General features: G+C 32.9%; 1 protein-coding gene across 10 annotated transcripts in view; it reads left to right on the top strand.

Moving 5' to 3' along the window:
- Nucleotides 1–21,883, top strand: part of LOC105216802 (sex determination protein fruitless) — a 185,995-nt gene that overhangs the window by 154,895 nt on the left and 9,217 nt on the right. For 7 of the 10 annotated variants that reach the window (XM_054236147.1, XM_054236145.1, XM_011191468.3 and 4 more), the window contains 2 exons: nucleotides 3,549–3,678; nucleotides 10,562–14,159. In XM_054236147.1, coding sequence (XP_054092122.1) covers nucleotides 3,549–3,678; nucleotides 10,562–11,898 — 1,467 coding nt within the window. In that variant the 3' untranslated portion in view covers nucleotides 11,899–14,159. Of the gene's footprint in view, nucleotides 1–1,175; nucleotides 2,466–3,548; nucleotides 3,679–10,561; nucleotides 14,160–19,782; nucleotides 20,400–21,883 lie in introns of those variants that run through there. The other 3 variants (XM_011191471.3, XM_011191472.3, XM_011191470.3) reach the window with 3 other exon arrangements.

Below are 21,883 nucleotides of genomic sequence, written 5' to 3'. Positions count from 1 at the left end.
GTATGAATGCAATGAATATAATTTAGTGTTGCCACCTATTTTAAAAAATCAAAAAAGCTAAATGTCCTCAATATTAATATTTATGCCTAGCAACATGTTTATAAACATTTTCCATGCTTATATACATAAGCACATATATAATGTGCAATTTAGTGTATTCGTTCATAAGAGATATCAAACTAAGTTCCGTTTATAATCTATCATAAGTACATAAAACATTTGTGTAAGCACTATCAATTGTTAAGGTTTTTTCTTTGGACCGGCACGATGGTTCCAAGTCCGGTAAATACATACTCGTACATACTACATATATGAAACTATAAATAAATAATGAAACCAAAATTGTACTATATTAAAAAAAAAATTAAATGCTGATCAGCGCAATGCTTGAGCAACAACAACAAACGGTAAACGGTACAATAAAAAATAATTGTAACAAATACAAAGAAAATGCTTCTACTACGCGTAGAGCAACATTAGTACAACTTAAGAAAATGTGGAAATTCCCCAAAACAGCAAGGACGAAGGATTTACGTTATTGCTTTATCTAGTTTATTAAAAAAAAAACAAATACTGTAATTTACTGTTTATTTGATTACATTAGTAAAGACAAGTCTAATCGCTAACCCTTGTAGATACTTACATACAATGCAACTTGCGCATCGTCCGAGAAAAAGAAAAAATCTGAACAACTTTGCTTTGCTAAATACTGCACCCAAATCCCTGCTTGCTAACTCTCTCACAACTTCCCTATAAACCTATTCCTCCTTCCTACTTTTCCTGCACTTATTTGTGTTTAAACTTAACTTCAGAGTAAAATTTAATTTCTAAAACAAGTACTAAGGTCCTTCGTACAGCACGCTTTTCTCCTAATTTACGAAAACACATACTCACACACAAACATTCACGAAAAGACGAAGCGTTCAGTCTCATAGTCAAAAAATGCAAAAATTAAAACGAAATCCTTTCTCCTCCCCAAATATACACAAATGTACCACTTTTCTTAAGTTGTTTTTGTTGCTATTATTTTTTATCAATTATTTTTATTTGTTTCCTTTATCTTTAATTTACTTGAAACACATGTCGACACTACCAACGGTCGACTAAAACGAAAACCAACGCGATACACCAATGTCTCCACTCGCAAACCCGACGCACACAAATATGAAATGTAGGAAAAGCGCACGACGAGGTACGAGCATTCACCGGGGCGTCAGCGTCGCGCATCATCGTTGCAGCAGGATTACGTGCGTCAGCAGTTTGAATACCTGCAGCAGCGTGAAGGACAAGATACAAAGCAGAACCTGCTGCTGCAGCACGCAGTGCAGGCACAGTTGAAAAGTATGCAGCAGCAGCAACAACAGCAGCAACAACGCGACAAGCAAGAACAAACCCACAAGCACCAAAGTAAGGCGGCGAATTGGTATGCGACGCAAGCGCAAGCGCAACTCACCGTCAGCACGCAGCCCGCGCAGCGCTTAGCTGCCGATCTCGAGCTCGCGCAAACCACCGCCACGGCGACAGCGACCATACAAAGACTACTGCAGCAGCAACAACAATTTCTGCTCAACGCCACAGACAACTTTCAGCGACCGCTCACACCTGCCGACACAAAAGCCGCCAAGTACGCGACCTACGACAATACGACGCCAGCCGGCAAGCAGTTCGGCGCTGCCGGCAGCGGTACGACCACAAGCAGTGGTAGTTTGCGCAAAAGTGGGCGCTTCCGCTCCAATTGGCTGTTTCAATTCGATTGGCTGCAATACGATGAGATCGCGAACACGATGTTTTGCAAATTCTGCCGCAAGTGGTCGAATGATTTACCGGATATACGCACCTCCTTTGTGGAGGGGAATTCCAATTTCCGTCTGGAAATTGTAAATCATCACAACAAGTGTAAATCGCATCGTTTGTGCTATGAGCGCGAGTTGCTGGAGACCGACAAGTTGCAGACGCACGGTAAAGAGGCCATATCGGCGGCGGCGAGTGGGGGAAGTGCGCAGAGTACTGCTGCTGGTAGTGGTGGCATGCGCAGTATATCCGTGGATGGCGAAATGGGCGCCATTTTGCGCGAGTCCATTCACAAGCGCAAGAGCGCGCCGGAAGTGATCACGATAAATGTGGGCGAGGATAGCGTATGAAAAGAGAGAGAGCGAGAAACCCACCCAACTAAAACTGTATACGATCTCTCACTGCTTGGTTAATTTAATATTAAGGTGTAATTTACAATTTTACTTGATTTGCTGACATTTCGGAATTTTGTTCTTCCATTATATAATTTAAATCGAAAAAACTTGGTTCCATATGTTTAATGTGCAAGCACAAAATTAGCATAAGTATGAAGCATTTTCTCTGTGAAGTAGAATACGTGCAGCGAATGTTACAATATTGTGTTATTATGTAAATAAATAAAATTGAAATTAAATTCAATTAGAGGATTGAATTTTATCTTACCGACATTAATATATATGTATATGTACGAATATGAGTATGAAAAACCTTAACAATTGAAATTGAACATATTTTAGTTAAACCTATTTTAATTTTTGCAATTATGATTTTAAGGCCTTTTCAAACTAGATAAAAATTCTGCATTCTAGCTTTGAAGTAGATAGTCTAAAAACTACAAAAAAGCTATCTTCAGCACAGAAAGCTCTTTATTTTTGTTATTCTATATCAAAGAGAATTGTGAAAAATATTTTAAATTCTGATCAGAAATATCCGTCTGGAATAACACTGTACAAGCAACATTCGCCTAGGTATTGGAGCAAACTAATTTTTTTCGGAAGATTAAGTCGTAAGTCAAAAATTTATTCTACGATTTTCGAAGTCAGCCTCCAAAGTCGAAATATTCGGATTTGAAGTTCGAAAAAAGTTCTTTTCCGTCAAGCATATGTGACAGATGTTATAATGGGGCCGGTATTTTTCGGCATACACATATTATATGTTTTCGAAAATCAAACTTTGTAACTTCGAAAATCGGAGAACCCAATTTTTATAATTATTTGCCCCAATACCCAGAAAAAAGTCGATTTTGCCGGATAGTATAATGAAAGCTTAAAAAATCTTATTCAAATTCATTCAGCTAAAATTAAGAGATATTTTTTATATACCTCCGCCTACTTCAATTTTTAAGCCCCTCAAGAGTCGAAATTTTAAAGTTTTCTCAAGTTTTCAAATCTTAAAGCTTATTTAAGCTTATTTATCAAAATAATATTATAAAAAAATTTACAGTTGCTGCTCCTTATACAATGCAGATCTTTTGAAAGCTTTTTGTTATTCTCTCTTCTGAAAGCACCGTTTACAATAGAAAGTATACCTTGTTATTTTATAGATTTCTCGAGTAGCAAAAAATTTCAATTAGTCTGACCACTTACACAATTTATAAACCAATTTCACACTTGTTAAGTCGAAATTTAGCACTTTAAATTTGAATAAAAATAGATTTTTAGTCTCTTATGTAATTATTTTCATATATTTTAAATCGCATTCGTACTATAACACCAAATTTTTTGTATCATCCTAAACAACCTACAAACTTTATACAGCCCGGTGCTCTGAAGCTGCACACCGATGAAATGTCTCAATTATTATCCTCACATGGCCTACAGCAAGAGAGTCGAGAGGATCAGAATGATGGTAAACAGCTGCCATTGGATCAGTCGGATAACATTGATGGTGAGTACAAAAGTGCCGTTTTTGCTTAATTATGTTTGCGTTTTTTTTTTGTTTGCTTTTACACACTCTCTATATATATATATATATATATATATATATATCTTGTCAATCGCTCATGCAGTTGAGGCTTTACTGTACTATATATATATACCAAACTCAACCACTTAGAAAGTTATACCCGCCCTTTTTAAATTAAATAAATTATATTTTCCCCCTTTTACAACTGACACCTGAACTTACCACAGGCTTTCTTAGTTTGCAAGAAACAAATTTAAAACATTTATAAAGTTATTAACCTACTATTGCAGTTAATAAAGTTAAAAAAAGAATTAGTAAATAAAATATAGCATTGAATGTATGTAAAAAGCCGAAACAAAAAACAGTAAAAACAGCGTTTTGTTTACTTTTTCTTTTGTAGTAGTTACATAATACTAGCGTTTGATTTATTTCCTTTTTGCGTTAACATTTCTCTCTTTGTTTTTATTGGTTTATAGTCAGCCCTTTCTAATTTTAGTTAGCATTTCATAATATACTACATATATATAATATTGGCATATAGTTTGTAAACAATTTCTGTAATACTAATTATTTTTTCGATAAACGAAAGTAGATGTGTTGCAAAGGAAAATGCAATAAAAATAGTCTTAATAGTGACAGTAATTCAATGTCAATAGAAAAGTATGAGAAAAGTGTATTTTCAATAAAAAGCTGCAGCTGCATTCAAATTAATATTTTCTATATTTACGAACATAAATTAAATTTTTTTATGGCGCACGAAATCCACTTAATACCGTTATAACATTAATACGCATCACTCATATAGTACAATAAACTTTCCAAAAAAATTTTTAATATTTTTTCCAACACTACAAACACACATGAGAAAAAAATTAATTATTAAAAAAGTTAAAAATGTATTAAAAAGTATATCTAAAATACCCCTAAACATAGAATTATCCCCGAAATAAATATAAGTCAAACTTTTTTCCAACCCTCCGATTGGCGTTCACTTATCTCCAAATACATTTACATAATTTTAGTTTCCTCCATTCCCCAAATATTTCCTGTTTCTATGCTCTTCCACATATTCATTCAAACTTCTTTACTTACATGCATACGCACATACATACATACAATGTACTTAGAAAACGCGCGCCCATGGTTTATCTCCAGCTTCCTTTTGTTCCTAGGTGCTCCTTTCTACCTAACTCTTTTGTACAGGGTGTGTAGTGTACTTGCCAGTTTTCGAATAATTTGACTACTTAATATGATGTCTTGGATTAATTAAAATACTACAATGCTACTTATATATATGTAATTATATTATTTAGCAAACTTTTATCGCTTTTCTCTATTTTACTTTTGCATGAAATAATATTAATTTTTACTTTTATTTAAAGACAAGTAGTTTTTTTATTAAATACTATTATGTTATTTTGCCAACACATGGCTATAGAATTCGGCCACGCCGATTATGGTATACACAACACGAAATACCGAAAATGAGAGGAAAATCTCACAGAAACCCATAATCTTCATACATCAAAATTATACGACTGCACGGGACAATGCTGATATTGCGCCAAAATAGGGTTCCGCACATAAATTGATATTAGATTCAGTTGATTAAAGCACAATTTTCTCTCTAAGGAGATCATTAAGTTCCCGTCTATATGGCAAAATCTTACCTATTATTTGCGATTTTGTAATGACATATTTACTATTCTCCTATAAACTCTTGACTATATAAATCTACTTTAATTAAAGCATATTATTTAAATCTTGAGGGTAAAATTATTTAAAAATGCAGCTTTATAGGCTCTATGCCTTCTTGAAAGACATCAGCGTCTTCCTAATTTCAACTGCTGATGGAAAGTTTCTATGACCAGTTTTTCTGCCGTTCGAAATTTAAAATTGAAAAAATTTTAAACAACAAAAGATGTTGTATCTATATAATAAATAATATACTTCTCAAAGTCCGTCTGTATCTGGCAAACAATATTTTTCTTTAAAATATTTTTATAATTTTTTTCAGTGTAAAATTTGTTGTGTACACTTTTGAGCAAATAATAATTGAATAGTAAAATTTATTGATACATTTCTCTAAAAGCTCTCCGAAAATTTAGCAAAAAGCAAAAATATGAGTGAAAACAATTGTAGAAATAATATTAAAATTAAATAAATTCAACACCTCTCCTACTGATTTGTTATTCGAAATAAACTTTTTTTCTAAGTGTAATTGCAAACACAAATTGCAAAATAACACAAAAATCGTGAAATTAACTATATGAAATTATTGTTCATCATATATTAAGTATTTTTTATTTATCATTACTTTTTTGAATAAGTGACTCTATTAAGTTCTCATGTTAAGTGAAGTTGCATTTGGAGTAATGTTGAGTAGAGCATGTTTGTTTGCATGTCTTGCCTAGGCTGTTACATTGTGTAAATTAGATAATACATTACATTACAGTTCAGTTCGGTTTGGCTTATTTGATCTGTTCGAGTTTTTTTATGAAGTTTAATTTTTTTAATAGAAGTTACCATAACCAATACAATTATTATTACATTACTTCCTTCTGCTTTATATGTAAAAAATTTATTTTTTATTAAATTCGTATATAAGTACTTTCACATTTAATTTATAATTCATAAATTAACATTTTAAATATTTTTTGAGCGTTAATTATTTATTTATTATTTTAATCCACATACATTCCCTTCCGTGACATTTAAGACACTGGGTAAAATTAAGACAATAAAATGTTTCAAAAAAGCGTTTGAAAATAAGCAAATAATAAGCCTTTGTTATCATAATTGTTAGCAGCAGACATTAACCAATTAAAAGCGAGCCGATTGGTTTAAGTTTTCATATTTTCATATATCACCCAGGTTACAACATATCTTTATTATTTATACGAGTATACCTGTTGTTAATATATAATATATAAAAGCTGTTATCTAGCGTGTACAAAGGGTGATCCCTTTCGAGGTCCCCTACGTTTTTAAGAAAAAACACGGAAAATTCAAATTTAGTCAATTACATGACGCGCGTGACGTTTTGCTCCAAGGCCTGAATCGAAGCGGGATTGTCCGCATAGACTTAAGACTTTACATATCCCCACAGGAAAAAAACTAAGGGTGTGATATCACACGATCTTGGTGGTCAATCGACCGGCCTGAAACGTGAAATTATCTGCTGACCGAAGTGTTCTCTCAATAATTGATTGGTTATTATGTCGCGATAACTGTCGCCATTGACGGTTACATTTTCACCGGCATTATTTATAAAGAATTATGGACAATCCTGAAAAAAAACTAACATGACACAACTCACGCGTGATCTGTCAAAAAAAAGGCTATTTGAAAAAGAACCTCTTCTTGAATCACCTGTTATTTTTGTACAACAAAACACCTTACTAGCCTCTGTTAACCTCAGTAAAAAGTAAGAGCAGGCTTTTTAAGTCTGAGTATACCTTAAGCTTAGAGATGTGCTCAAATTTAATGTATAACTCCATGTTTTATGGCTTCCATTTTATGTATTGTTGTGTTTCATTAGATGAAAGTAGGATTCCAGTCTATTTTTATTTCTCAACACCCTGTTTCAAGTTAGATATATGATTATAGTGACCTTAAAATAATTAAGCACTAATATGACACTATTCAGTTATGTTCAGATAAGTTCTCCAAGATAATATCCTGACTATTAGAATTACGAAAAAGAATTTCGTGGAAAAATTAACCAATATTGAGAAAAATAATTACTAGGCTTATATAGAGTAAAGCAATAGTTCTATTTTTTTAATTAACAGAACTGTTTTCTGTTTTTTTTTTTTAATCTTTAACATTATTAATTACTTATTACTTAATACATAACTGACACTGTTCAAATTAATACTTTTAAAATTACATTTTTAAGCACTAACACAGCTGTTTTTTTTATCTTTATTCGACATTTATCAAATAGTCAAACAGTTATGTGAATCGAAAAGTAGGGTTACCGCGAAGGAGGCTGGAGAGACAAATCATAAAAGATCTAAATGAATAGCTAATATCTATGAATCTTAAAAGTTTTTATCTTGCTAAAAACAATTTCATCTATTTATTAGTTATAAATAGCTTTTTATCATTTATTATTTTTATCTCTTTATTTTTATTATTATTTTTTTATCATTTTCACGCCCAAACTACTTATAAAAAATTGTAAATTATATCAGTTTTCATAAACTATCGGAAGCATTAGGTTTTAAAACTTATTTTATAATTACTAAATAGCAACAAATTTAATAAGGGTATTCACAAAACATAACAGTAAATTAATAAAATATTAAAATTAAATAAAAATAAAAAATAAACCATCACACACTTTAGTTTTTAATTATTTTGTTAGTTTTTTATACTTTACATACTCGTGAATACCCTTCCCAGTGATATCATTTGCATTCTTATTACTTTTGCACAAATGATAATTAATGTAAAACAAATCTTTCATTTATAAATGTCATAGTCTATCTAACTGTAAAGTAATATTTTATTAATATTTTCATAACAAACAATTCAATTTATTATCTCTACCTGATTGCGTGTACTTTTAGTGAGTAATTTTATATTCGAATACTCAAATACAGCTGAGGCACACACCACACAGTGTGCTAAAAGCATAGTGAAACCAAAAGCTTTGTAATTGCAAACGGTATAAATATTCGTAGCGAAAAAGTGAATTTCAAAATAATTAAATTATGGACACTAGAAGGAATAAGAAGACTTTGTGAAGTGTAGTGAGTTTTCTTACTTTTAGGCAAAAATAAATAAAGAAATAAATCTACAGCCATTTGTTTACAAACATTGTTTGAACACTAAATTCGAGAAATATTATTTTTTATAATCATTTTGTTCAATTGAAATTTTTAAGTATTTTTTCAACAACACAAATTTGAAATATTATTTCAACAACCGCCACTCATTTCTATCAACTATTAAATTTCAAACAGAACATCTCTTCCAGTAATTTTTCGTTATCAGTTAAATCCACCTGGCAATCCTGCTCCTACTATGCCACAATCGGCCCATACCGTTATATATACGTTTACTTTACACACATACACATGGATGCCACGATTTGTTTACCGTACGTTACTTTGTTTTGTTACACCTTTTGTTTAGCATTTCCACTTTGCGTTTGAAGAATTCATTTAAAACGCGTCATTTAGCTTAAAGCTTAGTTATTGTTTAAACAATTAAAGCTTTGTTTTATAATAGTTTTTATATTTAGTATTCACTGCCTAGTAAATAAAAGTTACAACAAAATAAAAAAGAGAGTTTCTACATACTTAGCCCCATATATACCTTTACTACACATACTTAATTACATAATACAAATAATATAAAATAGCAATTGTAGTTGATTGTCGTTAATTGCATAAATATTGCATACCTTAATTATGTTATTTTAGACTAGATCTCCCGTTACATATATACACGCTTATAAGTTTTACCTACGTTATACGCTGAAATCATAAAAAATATACCATAACCTCAAATTGTTTAAAGAAAAATTTAAAGCTTTTGCTAGTCCATGGAATATAATTGGGTTGCTATTATGAATTTAATTTCACTTTTTTATTTAATTTCATTTTTAGTCATTGTAACCTCACAATCAATGTGAGTCTATTTGAAAATGTTTCTATTTCGGGTAGAAACATATACGAAACATCAAACTACCAATTGCTTGGAACGAAATTTTCCTAAATGAGCCCAAATTTACGCAGAGAAACCAACTCATGAACATCTTGGTTTCTGCATTAGAGTCTGAACTTCAACTCTTTGAGGCCTCCATTTCACAATTTCGACCAAAACAAAATCCTGAGGAAAATCTGAGATCTTTTGAACTCTTTTCCTTAACGAAATTTTCCTCATCCTGGTTCAGAATATGTTGGTACATCGTGTATGTTTCAATCTCTCCTAATCATCTCCTCAAAGAGGGTTTCGATAATGTATTTCTTAAGTGTTTTATATTGCCAGTAATACTAACCGATTAATAAGATAGAAGCTTGAGTAGTATCCGTTTTGAAATCTTTCTAATACCGAAATTAGTTTTAAAGTTCACTTCTCTATAAAAACATAATATAAATGTGTAAAGTAACATAGGAGTTCTCCATAGGCTCTAGACTTATATAAATTTTAAAATCAACGATGTTCAATATACTTTCCATTGGTAGAGACCCTATGGGTGTAATATGGAAAAATAGATTTTTAATTTTTTCGTCACTTTTTTCTCCCGATTTATGACAATTAATACTCCCTGAGTATGGAGCACCGTTGTGACTATAATCTGTGCAACCTTTATGTATAAACTTCGTAATTCATTTTGAGTTGGTATGAAATGAAAATACTAACCCTTACTAGAACTATTTACGAACCTCAATGAAATATTATCTATACCAAATGATCTCTATATAGTCATCATCAAAAACCGTCTTCCCAGCTGTTTTTAAATTTAAGAGCTTTGATTTGATCTTGTTTTGGACGCCTTGTACCATCAAATCCCAAAATATTTTTAAGAATTTAGTTGCCTAAACTAGTCGTATCCCACTCCACTTTGTTTTCGCCATTTAAGTTTGAAATCCACCGCCTCGATTTGAGTTTAATTTGCGCTTTAACCAACTGTTCAATTATATTCCATGCTGAATGTACAGAACTGTACGAGTTTGTAGTTACTTGCCTCTTGCCCACAAGCGAAAGATGCTAGTGCAAGCTATTATATTCCAAATTATACCCGCGAGTAAGCGCTACCACATCAAATTCCACCAAAACGTTTAATTCAGTCCAACTTCCCACTATGAAAGTGTCTGGTGACTGCATAATTCCAAAACTGTGATTACAGGTGATGATGGTGTTGGTGGCAATGACATGCGCGATGATGAACATTCAAATCACGCCAACATTAGAACACACGATGGCGTTGGCAATATGAATGATGATGATGATGAGGATGATGATAATGACAATGTGGCTGGCGTTGATGAAGACGCCGCTGAGGCTGACATGCAAAGCCACATTGCCTATCACCATAATGGACGGCGTGTTATACGTGCAACAGATGGCATGCAGACGCCGCAAAGCAACGTTGACCATATTGAGGTTGTCGACGAGAGTCAGACGCATGATTTGTGCGGCGATGAGGATTACGATTACGACAATGATTGCCACAGCGATTGTGATCACAAGATCTTGGACACCAACTACAATTGCCATTATAAGCGTTGCCGGCAAGAGGCGGCTATGCGCAGTCAACAGGCGCAGCAACAGCAACAACAACTGTACGAGCAACAAAAGCATTTGCAGGCGCAACATTATCATCAGCAACATGTTGCCGAGATGATGTTGCACGCACGCAATGGTCCGCTGAATGATGTTATAGCGCTGACCACAACACCGCAGCCAGCTTTGCCAACACATCGTCACATGCATCCACAAACCGTTATTAATCTCGGCCGATGTAGTAATGCTTTAGATGCGCTCTGCTCTGCCGAGGTTGCTGCCGCAGCAGCAGTGGCAGCGCTCTCGCCCGCCTCCTCGAATGCGTCGGCAACATCGGCAACACTACAAAAACAGCAACAACAACAACAGCAACAATTGGCATATGCACAGCACCAACACGCTGCTGCAGCCAGCTACCAGCAACAACAACAACAGCACCACCAACATCATCAGCAGCAACAACAACACGCATTGGCAACTGCTGCCAACTTGGTACAGCATCGCCATAATCACCATCACCAGCAGCAACAACAACAACACTTGCCAAACATCCACCCACAAGCGAGCCATGCTAACACCAACAACGATAACAACACCACACAATTGCAACTAATTGCCACAAACTCCAACCCATCCACCGTTACCAACAACGCAAATGCGGCCGCCGCCGCCGCCGCCGCTGCCGCTGCAGCAGCCGCAGCCAACCGTCGCGACCACAATATCGACTACTCCACGCTATTCGTGCAATTGTCCGGCACGCTGCCCACCCTGTATCGCTGCGTCAGCTGCAACAAGATCGTGTCGAATCGTTGGCATCACGCCAACATTCATCGGCCTCAGAGTCATGAGTGTCCGGTCTGCGGGCAAAAGTTCACGCGTCGAGACAATATGAAAGCCCACTGTAAAATAAAACACGCCGACATTAAAGATCGTTTCTTCAGTCATTATGTACATATGTGATCAATTCTCTATGTGGTCAAATAAGCAGTTAAACTATTTATTAAATCCGATTAATGGCACACGAACACAAAGCAAAACAATACAATAGATAAACACACCCAGAAGGACACACAAAGGACACTTAGGCAACAGAAATTTGCTCACACATTTCACTTTACTTTCACCACATCCAAAACTGTTGAGTGAATACCTCTCAATATACTCATAAATACAACAATGGCCGTTATTAGGGCTGGCGACTTATGAAAAGTCAATCAAGCATACCTTTAGCTTTAGCTATATTCTACGGAATTGAATTTACAAAAATTATATATTACATGAAGCTATATGTTTCAAAAGTTATTCTTTTGCATATTGATTGGTTGGTCTTCAAATTTAAAGTCTTCTTCTAAGCACAAAGTCACCAATATATAAATTAAAAATTATATGCCTGAGTTTGGGGATATTTTTAGAAAATTATTTTTTCAATATTTTTGCCTTTAAACTTTCCCTTGAATAAACATTTATTGTTCAAATGCCACTCACTGCATTCTTTTCGGAGCATGTTTTATACTTTCTGCTCTTGAGTTTAGAAAAACGGAAAATACTTTTAAAAAAATACGTTGTCTTTTCTTGTCGACTGTTGTAAGTCATATACTTACCACTATGTGAGTCGTTTACTCCAAAATTCCGATAAGTTTCTTCCATCAACTTGCACTCTGAAGTAGACAATGCCGAAATTATTTCTAGCAAGGAAAATCTGTAAAGGACATCATTAAAGACAAGTGAAGTGTATTGAACTTCCTCAAATTAATTTCATAAAATATTCAGACACTGAGTAAATCGTCAAAATTTTACTTGTTTTCGGTTGCCTGCCTTAATAAGCACTTGAAAGTTGTGTTCACACTAACACAAGCTATACACAAACTAAATACTGTAGTACATTTCAATATTTTATTAGCAAACAAATAAGATATATTTAAAATTTCCTCATAACTATACAGAATGTATGTATATGTAGTTGTAAATCTCTAAAAAAAACAAACAGCAAGAAACCAAAGAAATCACCAAAAGAAAACCCAACAAATATTATATGTATCATAAATCTATGATGACTTTTCGTGTAATCTGAAAGTAATTAGAAGCAAGTCAGTATAACTAGTATTAAAATTTCAACGACAAAACGATTGTAACAAAACAAAGTACGAGTATTAACCCACCCGAGCAAATTGTGGATTCTTTAGTAGACTGTAGTATTGCATATTTACCATTAGTATTTATTTTTACTGAACGAAAAGTTGACACCGGATTACATCGAACATTTCTAAAATATATACATATATATATATTTTTTTTCTTATTTTAGCTATTAAATATTTTAAATTTCATGTAGACACCAATAAACAACAAGAAATATTTAAATCACGCGTGCGACTCACGTGTTGTCATATTTTGCGATAAATATGTACCGTTAAGAAACTTTGTAGTATTTTTTACCATTTCGAAACCTTTGAAAACCATTTGAAACAAACACAACAAGTATTATGTAATTTAGTAATTCCAAAACGAAAACAAACGCGAAGGCGATAAGTTAACACTTCTAGTAGTGAGTCAAGATTAACACTTAAAGTCCTGCCATATTTAGTTTTTTAGTAAGTTAATTTCAAATTGACTATTTAGTTGAATTTGTTAATAAATTAAATGTTTTCTGCGCAGAAATGAAGAACATAACGGTTTTCTTTTCGTCGAAAATATGTTTGTAAATATAAGAAAGTGTTGCCACAAAATTGTCAAATAAAAAATATTTGATGGGATTAATTAATAATAATAATTAATTAATATGATAGTTTAGTTGGAAACCCTGCTTCCTTAGAAGAAGATATGAATCTGAACTGCGTTAGCGTTAACTCGATTTCGAATTTATAAAAATATTTAACTAAAGACCCTAAATTTTCTTAATTAGTCACAAAACGCTTCTTGGAATATGAACTCCATTGTCTACATACTTTTTGTTGGCAGTGTTTAGTAATGGCAAATTTCTTGACTAGTTAGCAGTATTAAACGATAGCATATTTGAAATTTAATATATTGAAATTGAAATTCAGTCCTAGTAATTGAGTCAATCAGCAATATATGTATATACCTATTAGATGTTTCAGACAGCTTCCTAATTTACTAATTGAGCTATTTACGTGTTATAGCCTTTTTACAGAGGAGCTAATTATTCAATTAACTGGCCTCTGCTCGATTAAAACGCTTATTAAGATCGATTTATCATACAATCGACATAGTACTTAATTGAATTTTAATCGACTTGAAAATTAAATGCAACTCTGCGATACGTACGATACACGTTCTTTGTCTGCGATTGGCTGAATTTTTCGATACAAAAAAGCTACGATAGATGACGGTGCTAAAAAATATAAATCAGTTGATGAAACTTACTAACTTCTTATGAAAAGCAAAAACCAAAATGTATAACAGCTGATCGGTTAACGAGTAGCCGACAGTGTAAAAGCCAAAAAAGCGTTTCTCAATAAAAATTTTGATTGATCAATTAATTTGGCTGTCTACAAACGCTATTAATGTTGACAATTTGCTAATTGACTAAATTAAGAGACTGTCTGAAATACCACAAAATAATTTTTCTAAAACATTTAGTCAACATTTTTCAGAGTTTATTGAGACATTTTTAAATTATTTAATATTAACAAATAGAAAAGGCCATATGTTATAGCTTTTTGTAGGCATCCCTATTAAATCGGAAATGACCTTATGTAGATCACGTCAAACTAAAAAAAATATAGTTTTCTAATGTTCTTAAACATACTAAGGCTACAGAAAGAAACGGGTTTCAACGTATGTGTGAAAAAAATGTTTTAAAAGATATTCGTTTAAAAACGTGTGGTTTCAACACTATAGAACTAATAGTAAATAGTTCTTCCGCTAGACACAAAATAATAATGTTTGTATGTAGTTTACTAAAAGAAATGTGAGATGAAAATAAAACTTTTATGAATATTAAGAAAACTGCACAACAATGAGTGTGATTTTTTTGAAAAAGCTATGAGAAGTTCGAATTAGTGATAAGCTTTCGAAAAACAGAAGCTTGATAGGCGCTTTGCAAAGCTTTTGGTTTGATTTGAACGATTAGGCATTTTCGAAATTAAAATAATGGTTTTTGAAATTATTTTTGCATAAAAAGTTGAAAAGTGTTTTTTATTATTAATTTCACGCTAAACGTGGCACGCAATCTCCACAAGCTACTCTATATACTGTATTCTACGCACTCTGTTCTATCTGAGGGGTTTTCTAGCCTTCTACCTACTAAGTGTTGAACTCTTTCTTAACAGTATTTAGCGTATTTCCGTGGAATATGTAGCTTTCTGTAAGTTTTGCATAAGCAACTTAGCCATATGTATGTATATGTAAAATAACACAACAGGTTTTGCGATCTCAACAGTTTCTTTTTAGACTAGACTTCAAATGGTAAGTGTGAAAACTTTCTGCAGCTTTGTACGATTCTACTTTCGTTTATAACACTATCTATCAACTAATAAAACAGAAAACAAAAAAAATATGATATCAAAAATATTATTTTTCAAATACTTATATATGAGCTTTTAAAGCTCCTAGTAAAGTGCCTGAGTGCCCTCAAACAAAAATAAAAAAATAATTGCAAACAACTAAAAATTAACCCTCTCTAGGTTATGTGTACCATAAAATATAACATGCAAATGCTCTATATATATATTATTTATTTATTACTTTTGTTCTCTCTGTTCCTCTGACATTTGTGCACACTGCGGTAACAAATGTGTGAGAAATTTATAGAAATTGATTTTTCTTCAGCAAAAAGTTTTTTTTACAAAATTTTAAAACCAAAAACGAAAAAAAAAACAAAACAAAACAGGAATTGGCCGACAAATTTGAAAATTGTTTAGCTAACGATGAAAACACTAAAACAACAATAACACATATTCTCTGTACTATTTTAATATCTAACCTTAAGAACCGAAATAAAACCACCTTTTTGCCCACTAGATTTTAGATTTTAAATTTTTTCTCTCATGCATATGTAAACATACACACACATATTTTATAAGACTTTATTGCAGCAAGGAGGGGTGTTGAAAATAAACTAACTCAATATCAAAAATAAATCACATATACATACATACATATATGTACATACATATGAACGTCTATACAACTGTCCCTTGGGTATATTCTTTCGATGGAAATGAAAAATCTTTAATGAAAATTCAATTTTTTTTTTGTATTTTTAAAGATATTATGCTTACTAAAAGCACTAAAAAATAAGAAGTGAAAAATTCAGTATTTAAAAAAATTATAATAAATATTTGAAGTTAAAATAAAGTAAACCAAAATATTTTATTTTTTTTAATTCTTTTAACTATTTTTTATTATTTTTATTTTTTAACTGAGAAAAATGCAAATTCGACATTTGTAATATAATTTTAGGCGCATTAAAAGTGTTTTTAGCAAAAGTGCTAGGGAATTCCAATACTTAACTAACTTTTATTAATTCTATATAAGAAATTGTGAATAAATATAAGAAAATATTATAATTCCTACATTCATGCATACATATGTACATTATATATAATTAACACAAAAACACATATTAACACACCCAATCAAACAAATTAAAAATATTTGTTAATAATTGTAAATACATTCATACATACACACGCAGAACTTTCAATAAAAGCAGCTATAACCCTTGCTTAAGTGGCGGTTAACACATGATTATTTGTTAAGGTATTCAGCAGGGAGAAAACAAAAAACAACAAAGTCAATAAAATAATAAAATAATAAAAAAAAACCAGGGACCGTAATCATTATAAGTTTTATTATAAAAATCACAAAATAATGATTATATATTGATTTTTATGATTTTCTTCACAGTTAATGATTAATTTTGAGTAATTTGTAAAAAATCATAAATAATCATCATTTTTGAGCAAAAAAACTAAACATCAAAAATAATCATTATATTTGATTTTTATATTTTTTGCTCGAAATAAAACTCACTTTTGGATTACTTGTTTGTTATTAAGTTTTTTGGTACTATTCTTTCATGTCCTTTTAGAACATAGCTGAAGGATCAAATTTAAGATATGATTTTGCCACAGCCTAAATGAGTCAAAAACCATATCTCAGGAACTACTGGACTACTTTCAATGAAATTTGGTCTATGATATTTTGATGCCATTCCAATATTTTCGTGTCATTCTAAAAGGACATGAAAAAATAGTACCAAAAAACTTAATAGCAAACATGTAATCCAAAAGTGAGTTTTATTTTGAGCAAAAAATATAAAAATCAAATATAATGATTATTTATGATTTTTATTTTTTTTGCCCAAAAATAATGATTATATATGAATTTTAGTTATTTGCTCAAAAATGATGATTATTTATGATTTTTTACAAATTACTCAAAATTAATCATTAACTGTGAAGAAAATCATAAAAATCTGTATTTAAAAAATCATTGTGGAAATGGATAGATCGTCCAAAAAGGATTACAATGTCGTTATCCTTTTGTTTGTGTGACGATTCTAAGTGATTGATTAAAAAAAAAAAAAAAAGAAACAGCAATAACTGTAAAATGATGTAATAAAATATAATACAGAAAAAAGTTGAAATGTTCCAAATCTGCTCACCGCTTTTGGCGATGGAAAAGCGCATTAAATCCACACTCATATACAAAAAAATATACATACATACACACAACACATAAATAATGTACCAAAAGCACACAATAACATCATTGCACATCATACTATAGTCAACTAAAAAAGCAGCACTTAATAAAGAAAATTTTGTATGTACTTCTAAGGTTTTGGTAATAAATATTTGAATTGAGTTTAACAAGAATTCTTCTTCTCCAAAATAATAAAACAATTTTATAATAAATATATACTATATACCCCCAAAAAATTGTACATAAAAAGGTAACATTTTAATCATACGGGTATTGTTTGGCAGCCATATGCATACTTACTTATACATATATACATACACACCTATTATTTTCATTGAAAATATATTTTTTCTAGTACAAAAACTAATTTTCATTAATTTCATTAACACCATCCGCACGCGTTATTTACTTTAAATTTTTCTTTCGTTTCTTCAACTTCCACTTTCATTTCTTACATATTTCTAATACATTTAAACACTCCTCTGATCTTCAGTGATGATTGCGGTAGTGTTTTGAGGTTAAGATGATAGTGAATGATATAAAGATATTAAAAGATTGACGAGGTTCATCTATTAAGATTTTATTTCTCAAAAAATATATACATATATATTTATTTATTGTTAAGCCTTAACAGGGTGCTTAGAATATAAATTACTTTATTGGATTGCATATACCCTATTAGATTCTAAAACAAAAGCAAGATTTAATTTAACAAAAAAATAATTCTTTTGAAATTGATTAATTACATTTTAAGGAATCTAAAAACATAAAAATATAGTATTTTTCTCCCAATAATAATCAAGCCAAACACATTCTCTTTGTACCAAACATTACTGTTCAATTTTCCTTATGCTAACATTCATAAAACCAATCAGTACTGTTTCAAATCACAAATTGGTTATTGTGTTCCAAGAACATGCTTTTTTTTAAATAAAGCTCATACTCATTATAACTACATTCTTTCATATATTTTATTCATGATTACTGATGTAAAATCTCAAAAGATTTCTCGCTGCTAAACATGCATATTCATATTTTTTTGAAATCGACAGATGGTCTAATTTAAAATTAAAATATTTTCTAACTTTGAAAGCACTAAAGCTCCGCGCGATTACATGTGAAAGCACAAAAGCTCTTTTCGCTCACAAAATCGAGATATAGAAAAAAATTAAAGTTAAGAAAATGAAGTTCAAAATTTGGCATTATTTCGTCCAAATAATAACTTTATTTTTTAATCCAGATATTAAGTCGGTCGTGTAAAAAATGCATCAATAAATTTCTGTTACTGTATTAAGCTATATTATTTTAACTCCTTTCTCATGAAGTATATATACGAAAGTTGCAGATTTTTTAACAATCTTTAAAATTATATAAATTTCTTTAGTAATTTACTCTCGTACAAAGTCCAAAATCTGTTTAGGCATACTTGTAAATATATGTTTTGGTATCATTTTCAATGGTTTTTCAAATTTACTCACACTTTAATGTAACACTGTTGAACAGGTTTTCATAATAAAATCACACTCTTCTCATTATTTGCCACTCGCCACTAACACATACCTACATATTGTGCAATAAGTCAGTTTTTAAGGTTAAACACGAATAATCGATATGTAATTAAATGTATGTGTGTATAAATGTTCCAATGTATGTATGTATGTATGTACATATTATGGCTGTTATTTCGAAACCTTAGTCCGAAATTGTGCACATTACCTAAATATATTTTTGCAAACTTTTTTGTACATACCCTTTGTGTAACCCGACGTCTTCATCGCTCCTCCACTGCCTCTTACACCCTATCTATTTCACAATTTCTCTCACACCATTCTTACCTCTGCCCCACTATCTCTTTTGCACTATATTAATTTTTGTTTTCTACAAGTTTTCCATAACAAAACAGTTCTTTTTTTTCAATTCGTCTAATTTTTGTAATCTTCCTTTATTTCTCAACGCGTGCGATAATTTATCATTTACGAAATTATTAACAGAAATTCGTTTTTACATATGTACTTTTTGTAAATTCCCTATCATTTGACAAATCTGTATGATGCAAAACAATTTTCGAACCCAAAAAATTCAAAATTTTATATTGAATAAATTTGCAAAACCCCCAATACCGAACAACGCTGTTGCCCACTACTGTAAATTCCACATTCCAACTGGTTACAGGTTCCAAAGCCTGGCATATGCGTCTCACGTTCGAACGTCTGTCCGGCGGCTGCAACCTGCACCGCTGCAAACTGTGCGGCAAGGTCGTCACCCACATACGCAACCACTATCACGTCCACTTTCCCGGCCGCTTCGAGTGCCCGCTCTGTCGCGCCACCTACACGCGCAGCGACAACCTTCGCACGCATTGCAAATTCAAGCATCCGATGTACAATCCGGATACGCGCAAATTCGATAATCTAATGTCGGCCGCAGCCGCGACTGCCGCTGTGGCGGCGCAATCGCCGACGGCCACGCAAATCGCAGCCGCGTCACAAGCAGCAATGGCGGCGGCGGCGGCAGCAGCCGCTTTCAATGCAGCACAACAGCAACAGCAGCAACAACAACATCAACAGACGCAACAGCAGCGCGAACGTGAACGTGAACATCAGCAGCAACAGGCGCAGACGCAACAGCAATTGCAACAACATGCGCATAATTTAACGCAACAACTGCAACAACATGCACACAATTTGTCACAACAACAACAGCAGCAGCAGCAACTGCTCAGCGTGCAACAGCAACAACAGCAATATCAAGTGCTGCCACATCAGCAACACAATGCGACAAGTGAATGATACAGCCAGTATTTGGGCTGGAATTATGGCAACATGTTGAACAGCTCATCACCGTCAGCTACAGCGACAGCAACAGCCACAGCCGCCGCCGCGGCCGCTGCAGTCACAGCTGCAAGCGCAGCTACAGCAAATCCTTTTCTCTGGAATGTCGATGAACTTACACCAGCGTCGGCGCCGCCGCCGCCACCAGCACCGCTCTCATTGGCGCTGGCGCCGAAGCCACACACCAATACGCAACAGCAACAACCACAGCAACAACATTTACCAAACTATGCGCATGCGCCGACGTCGCAGCTGCCATTCAATTACTATGCGCGCGCAGCCAATCCGCACTATGGCAGCCACGCAACGGCGATGCGCGAGCGCAACTTTGATTTCTATAGGCGTGGCGAGCAATTCGCCTACGAACAACAGCAGCAACAGCAACAAATGGAACGACGCTTGCAGGCCAGAGACCGCAAGAGCGCACGCAATAAAGGCAGCAGCAGCAATAGCAGGAACAACCAAAATAACACGCGCACACAAGCCGAAGATGACCCGAACGAAGCCATATTGTTAAGCAACGACAGCGATGACGAGGAAATGCCGGCTAGTGGCAAAATGGCGACGGATTATCACGTGAGTGCGGAGAAATATCTCAATTTTGAAGAGGCCAACAAAGAGGAAGTGAACAGAGCACATAGCCGACAGGAAGCGGCCAATTCGGATGTAAAAGTAAAAGAGGAAGTAGAAAATGAGCAGTTGGGGGAGTTGGAAGAAACTAGCGAAGCGAAACGCCAAAAAGAAAGGAGTAGCAATTGCCAAGAGCAAACGGCAATGAACAATAAGTGCAATAACGATGATGCAATGCTCACTAACACAAACATAACACCAGCCCATGCTGAGTTGGGAAATGAGAAACTGAAGAATGTTGCTGGCTGCGAAAATGTTCCGCAACATGTTGCACAAGTGGCGCTGGAGTAAACAGTTGATTATTAGCAAGAAGAAAACATATACATATACACAAAATAACTGAAAAAAAATAAAACTACACATAAAACACACACACGCAGTGACACAGCTCAAGATACTCACACACACATACACATACAAGTGGAAGAAAAAAAGTACGAAAAACATTTTTGGTAACTCTTTCAACGAAAAAGTTGTTAAGCCAAGTATTATTTGTCAATTCGCCGGGATTTGTGTCTATATACATATGTATATATACATATATAAATGGAATATATACATATATACAACAACACGTCCAACAATTATCAACGGCAGTAAATGTGTAAAGCAATTGCATATTTGCATTTATTAGAGTGCAAAATCGTAAATTATATAGAAATATTAAAGTCACATTAGAACAAAATGCATGTGTGATTACGTATGTATTAGTGTAATTGTACGCGTATATCGCAGCAACATTCACAAAGGTTTCACATTAGATGTATCGATTTAGAGTTTTAAGTGTGCAACACAATTAGAAGTAATTTCCA

The sequence above is a fragment of the Zeugodacus cucurbitae genome, chromosome 2 (genome assembly GCF_028554725.1).
Source record: "Zeugodacus cucurbitae isolate PBARC_wt_2022May chromosome 2, idZeuCucr1.2, whole genome shotgun sequence".
NCBI lineage: Eukaryota > Metazoa > Arthropoda > Insecta > Diptera > Tephritidae > Zeugodacus > Zeugodacus cucurbitae.
This window is presented reverse-complemented; position numbering and strand designations above follow the sequence as displayed.